This window comes from Drosophila willistoni, unplaced genomic scaffold, assembly GCF_018902025.1.
Source record: "Drosophila willistoni isolate 14030-0811.24 unplaced genomic scaffold, UCI_dwil_1.1 Seg307, whole genome shotgun sequence".
Classification (NCBI taxonomy): Eukaryota; Metazoa; Arthropoda; class Insecta; order Diptera; family Drosophilidae; genus Drosophila; species Drosophila willistoni.
The window spans coordinates 64,549-71,203 of NW_025814261.1; the positions used below are offsets into that span (position 1 = coordinate 64,549).

Below are 6,655 nucleotides of genomic sequence, written 5' to 3' on the forward strand. Positions count from 1 at the left end.
AAATCATTCATAATATATATATGAGATATTTCCATTGACGTAACATGGCTGGATAGAAACAGTTTTTAACCACAGAGGTTTTTTAAATTTTGTCTACTTTTTTACTTTTAACTATAAGGAACGTGAAACCGAAAGTTAAATCGAATGGACTTCTTTTTATGCTTTTTTTTAAATTAAAACTATGTATATTACAAGAACTTTGAGCTTTCGGAGAGAACTAATTCAATTCAATATGCTAAAATATGCCAGGCCAACTAGGATTTTTTAGATAGTACAAATTCACTTTCACTTGCCTACTGTTTGAGTCGTTCAATTTCGTATTTCTATCTACGACAGATACAATTCCAGAATTTTGAGATCCAAGAATGCCTGGGATTTGGCTGAAATTCGACATGCCTTGTTTGCACAGCATTTGAATCATTCGACATCGTGTGCTCGTAGTTCACAGTTCATACTAGAAACAATACAGTCAAGTTTATAATAAAAATGTTGATAATTATCATTAAACAAAAATCTAAGAGAGTAAGTAGTCGTAAGGATATACATAAATGGTCTTATATAACCAAGTGTCCGTTTTCTGCCTAAGTAGGATGTGCAATTTAGCATTTCCAATTATGAAACCATTTTTAGTTTGAAAAAAAAGATTGAAAAACGTATGGGGATTCCTGCCGGACAATGTGACATTTGGTCAACAGACGGAAATACCGCAGACGCCGATCTTATATTGGAAATGTCAGGAGTTCAGGACGGTGCAAATAACGACAGTCGACAGGTTATATCAGTCTATAACGGTATTAATTTTGTGGGTCGGCTTGTGGTGATCGAAAAGGGCAAAGAGACTGTGTCGCCGGTAAGCAGCAGCTTGTCAGTGCTGGAACAAAGTTCAGATTCCAGCAGTGAATCTATCAAAAAATGTATACAACCACAGGCTCAGAAACGAAAAATAAATCATGATTTACCTGCGGAGAATGAGAGTCCATGCGATATTAAATCTCGTGCTTCTAGTTCAGATGAGGAAGATGATCAGCCAACGGACAAAGAAGCAAGCAATGATGCACCATTCGTTGATATTCTCCCGGAAAAGAGGTCATTTGTTGTTGTCATCTCGGCGTCCGCCTGCAACAACAGAGACTTCTGCAAACTATTGAATGAATTTTTTAAAAGCTTTGCTGGATACAGAAACGTCGGATGTCTAAAGTTCAATAAAGAAACACCGGTTCAAGAATATAGTGGAAGGCTTACGTTGCGGCAGCAAACGAGAGTACGATGGATTGGGTGCTGGGTGTCATCTGCAAAAAAGATAATTACGAAGCTGTTCCCCTTACGGAATTTTTACATCTCTTACCAGCTCGAGTCATAGTGCCCAAAGTAGAAAAATGCTTAAGTAAAATCTTTGAAATGCTCGAACGACAAAATAATGATATACAAACATACAAATGGTCTGTTATCGATAAAAACGATTTGGATCCATGCTCCAACGATAATATTACGAAAGTATGCGTTAATGAAGCGATCGATCTATACATGGACGCTGACAGTATTGAGACTATTAAAAACAGATGCTATCAGTTGAAATATATCTTCTGGATTGTCAAATTCATGTTTTGCGAGTAATTGTCAAATTTACATTTATTTTATTATATTTCATTATATTTCCAAATGTAGGCATCACCTAGTCATACTAACATACATAAGTCCCACAGTGGATCCTCACACTACCAAGTTATCTCAGTTATCTACATTTATAAGATACACATACACATACATGTAACCATCTAGAATAAGCTAGCAATAAGATAACTCAATAAATCAGTTCTTGTGCGACAATTGAAAAGTAAAGACGTGCCACAATTTCAGAAGTGGGATAACAGTGAGAAAAAATAATTATTTGAGTTCGGTGGTAAGGAGTTAGAATGTTTTGAAAAATTAAAAAGAAATTTGCTAGAAGCCCCTATACTTGCCTTGTACAACCCGACTGACCCAACAGAGTTACACTGCGACGCCAGCGCCCTTGGTTTTCGTTCAATGCTTTTGCAGAGGAAGAAAGATAATAAGATGCATCCAGTGTTCTATTTTTCTAGGCGTACAACGGATGTAGAAGCAAAGTACCATAGTTTCGAACTCGAGACACTAGCCGTAGTGTATTCATTGAAACGTTTTAGAATATATCTTCAAGGATTAGAGTTCAAGATAGTCACGGACTGTAGTGCACTTACGTTAGCATTTAATAAGAAAGAACTTTCTCCCAGAATAGCTCGGTGGGCTCTTCTTCAAGACTATGACTATACCTTAGAGCACCGAGCCGGAAAGCGCATGCAGCACGTTGATGCGCTTAGCAGAAACACACATATACTCACCATTGATTCCAATTCATTCGAAGAGAACCTAATTATTTGTCAAAGTAGAGATGAGAAAATTAAAGAAATTCTAACGAAACTACAGAATACAGAAGACAAAGATTATGAAATGCGAAATGGCATAGTGTACAGAAAAAAAGATAAGGAATCTCTTTTATTTTATGTCCCGAAAGAAATGGAAAGTCATGTCATGTATAGCTATCACGATCAGTTAGCCCATATTGGAGTAGACAAAATGGTAGATATTATTTCGAAAAGTTATTGGTTCCCTAGCGTTAAAGAAAAATGCAAACAGCACGTACAAAATTGTTTAAAATGTATATCTTATTCAGATAAAAATGGAAAAGAGGAAGGCTTTCTTCATAACATTCCTAAGCAAACAGTCCCTTTTGATGTCATACACATAGATCACTATGGTCCAATAGATAAGAGCAGATCTAACAAGCACATATTAGTAGTAATCGATGCCTTCACAAAGTTCGTTCATCTGTACCCAGCGAAAACTACAAAGTCAAAGGAGGCAGTATTAGCATTGAAAGACTATTTTAGAGCGTATAGTAGACCTAAATGCGTTATTTCTGATCGAGGAACTTGCTTCACATCAAAAGAATTTGAAGATTTTTTAGTCGAAAATGAAGTCAAACACATAAAAATCGCTACAGGATCTCCGCAAGCCAACGGACAAGTAGAAAGGGTAAATAGAAGTTTGGGTCCAATGATCGCTAAACTGACTGAGCCGGACAAAGGACTGTATTGGGACACAATATTAGAAACAGTTGAATATGCACTTAACAACACGTTACAAAGGTCAATTAGTCAGCATCCAAGTAAAGTTTTGTTCGGAGTTGCACAAAGAGGAAAGGTTATAGACGCATTGAAAATTAGTTTAGATGAATTAAATAGAATGACTATAGATAGAAACTTGGATAAAACAAGGCAGGAGGTGGGTAGGAGTATAGAAAAAGTACAAACGTATAACAAGTTAAGAGTAGACTCTAAAAGAAAAGATCCAGTTAAGTATAAGGCAGACGATTTGGTGATGGTTAGGAATTTTGACTCACATATAGGAGTGTCTAAAAAACTTATTCCCAAATTCAAAGGTCCGTATAGAGTGACAAAAGTGCTGCGCAATGACAGATATGTTTTGGAGGATGTTGAGGGTTTTCAGCAAACCAGACTTCCTTATAAAGGAGTATGGGCCATAGGAAACATACGGCCAGGGCTAAGTAATTTAAATAGCTAAGAGATCGGGAGCTCTCTGGTCAGGATAGCCGAGTTGTAGGCATCACCTAGTCATACTAACATACATAAGTCCCACAGTGGATCCTCACACTACCAAGTTATCTCAGTTATCTACATTTATAAGATCCACATACACATACATGTAACCATCTAGAATAAGCTAGCAATAAGATAACTCAATAAATCAGTTCTTGTGCGACAATTGAAAAGTAAAGACGTGCCACAAAATGATCATTAAAAAAATGGCTGTGCAAAATGCCTATGAAGCCTAGTAATATCTAGTTTTTTTTCTAAGGCCTAAGATTCTCGACAACATGTCAAAATTTTATCCGAATATCTGCCTTTAACAATGACAATTAACCTAATTCGAGTCCCAATTAAAATTGTAGTATGTAGTAATAATTAATATTGTATTTTAGTGACATTTTATTTTGCAACTGATATTGACAATACTGAAAGGAAGTCCCATTGGGGATACAGTAGATTAGCAAGCAATATATTTTTGCATATTGGAATTTAATTTCATAGTCTAATTAATGTTTTCTAGACTTTGATTAATTAATTAATTAATCACCTCTTTTTGGTTAGGGTTTGTACCTCTATCCCTTTACACCCGCTTCGAAATTACGCATTCAATTTTTGGTGTATTGAATATTACATTCTGAACAGCCTCTAATTTCTAGTTTTACTTGGCCATTAATTTGATTTATTATTTATTTGCTTGGCTGTTTTTAAATGTCTCAAATAAAGTGAAACAATTTGAAATATTTGAATAGATTCGAGTAGCCTAGTACGTTTCAAAGCTTTGGCATTCAATTCATTGGCTCTCATTTAAAGTAAGTTAGGTATTTTATGAGAACTGACAAGTACTTACATTTACACTACATTGCATTATATAGTTATCACTCATTTATTTAAGTTCAATTTTAATGGACTTCTGTCATTTATTAGACATAGCAAATACTACTTATTTCTTTGAAAAGAAGTTGTTTTAATTACAAATTCATTAATTGGTCATCAAATCATTCATAATATATATATGAGATATTTCCATTGACGTAACATGGCTGGATAGAAACAGTTTTTAACCACAGAGGTTTTTTAAATTTTGTCTACTTTTTTACTTTTAACTATAAGGAACGTGAAACCGAAAGTTAAATCGAATGGACTTCTTTTTATGCTTTTTTTTAAATTAAAACTATGTATATTACAAGAACTTTGAGCTTTCGGAGAGAACTAATTCAATTCAATATGCTAAAATATGCCAGGCCAACTAGGATTTTTTAGATAGTACAAATTCACTTTCACTTGCCTACTGTTTGAGTCGTTCAATTTCGTATTTCTATCTACGACAGATACAATTCCAGAATTTTGAGATCCAAGAATGCCTGGGATTTGGCTGAAATTCGACATGCCTTGTTTGCACAGCATTTGAATCATTCGACATCGTGTGCTCGTAGTTCACAGTTCATACTAGAAACAATACAGTCAAGTTTATAATAAAAATGTTGATAATTATCATTAAACAAAAATCTAAGAGAGTAAGTAGTCGTAAGGATATACATAAATGGTCTTATATAACCAAGTGTCCGTTTTCTGCCTAAGTAGGATGTGCAATTTAGCATTTCCAATTATGAAACCATTTTTAGTTTGAAAAAAAAGATTGAAAAACGTATGGGGATTCCTGCCGGACAATGTGACATTTGGTCAACAGACGGAAATACCGCAGACGCCGATCTTATATTGGAAATGTCAGGAGTTCAGGACGGTGCAAATAACGACAGTCGACAGGTTATATCAGTCTATAACGGTATTAATTTTGTGGGTCGGCTTGTGGTGATCGAAAAGGGCAAAGAGACTGTGTCGCCGGTAAGCAGCAGCTTGTCAGTGCTGGAACAAAGTTCAGATTCCAGCAGTGAATCTATCAAAAAATGTATACAACCACAGGCTCAGAAACGAAAAATAAATCATGATTTACCTGCGGAGAATGAGAGTCCATGCGATATTAAATCTCGTGCTTCTAGTTCAGATGAGGAAGATGATCAGCCAACGGACAAAGAAGCAAGCAATGATGCACCATTCGTTGATATTCTCCCGGAAAAGAGGTCATTTGTTGTTGTCATCTCGGCGTCCGCCTGCAACAACAGAGACTTCTGCAAACTATTGAATGAATTTTTTAAAAGCTTTGCTGGATACAGAAACGTCGGATGTCTAAAGTTCAATAAAGAAACACCGGTTCAAGAATATAGTGGAAGGCTTACGTTGCGGCAGCAAACGAGAGTACGATGGATTGGGTGCTGGGTGTCATCTGCAAAAAAGATAATTACGAAGCTGTTCCCCTTACGGAATTTTTACATCTCTTACCAGCTCGAGTCATAGTGCCCAAAGTAGAAAAATGCTTAAGTAAAATCTTTGAAATGCTCGAACGACAAAATAATGATATACAAACATACAAATGGTCTGTTATCGATAAAAACGATTTGGATCCATGCTCCAACGATAATATTACGAAAGTATGCGTTAATGAAGCGATCGATCTATACATGGACGCTGACAGTATTGAGACTATTAAAAACAGATGCTATCAGTTGAAATATATCTTCTGGATTGTCAAATTCATGTTTTGCGAGTAATTGTCAAATTTACATTTATTTTATTATATTTCATTATATTTCCAAATGTAGGCATCACCTAGTCATACTAACATACATAAGTCCCACAGTGGATCCTCACACTACCAAGTTATCTCAGTTATCTACATTTATAAGATCCACATACACATACATGTAACCATCTAGAATAAGCTAGCAATAAGATAACTCAATAAATCAGTTCTTGTGCGACAATTGAAAAGTAAAGACGTGCCACAATTTCAGAAGTGGGATAACAGTGAGAAAAAATAATTATTTGAGTTCGGTGGTAAGGAGTTAGAATGCTAGAAGCCCCTATACTTGCCTTGTACAACCCGACTGACCCAACAGAGTTACACTGCGACGCCAGCGCCCTTGGTTTTCGTTCAATGCTTTTGCAGAGGAAGAAAGATAATAAGATGCATC

At 35.7% G+C, this 6,655-nt stretch overlaps 2 protein-coding genes across 2 annotated transcripts; both read left to right on the plus strand.

Annotated features, from left to right (window-relative positions):
• The first annotated feature begins 221 nt into the window (after positions 1-221).
• On the plus strand, positions 222-1,835 carry LOC124461297. Its single transcript, XM_047012832.1, has 2 exons — positions 222-522; positions 590-1,835. Exons 1-2 carry the CDS (start codon positions 487-489, stop codon positions 1,358-1,360), a joined length of 807 nt encoding a protein of 268 aa, XP_046868788.1. The 5' UTR covers positions 222-486; the 3' UTR covers positions 1,361-1,835.
• Positions 1,836-4,839: 3,004 nt separating this feature from the next.
• LOC124461296 lies at positions 4,840-6,449 on the plus strand. Its single transcript, XM_047012831.1, has 2 exons — positions 4,840-5,140; positions 5,208-6,449. The coding sequence occupies exons 1-2, from the start codon at positions 5,105-5,107 to the stop codon at positions 5,976-5,978; spliced, it is 807 nt and encodes a 268-aa protein (XP_046868787.1). The 5' UTR covers positions 4,840-5,104; the 3' UTR covers positions 5,979-6,449.
• Positions 6,450-6,655: the final 206 nt, after the last annotated feature.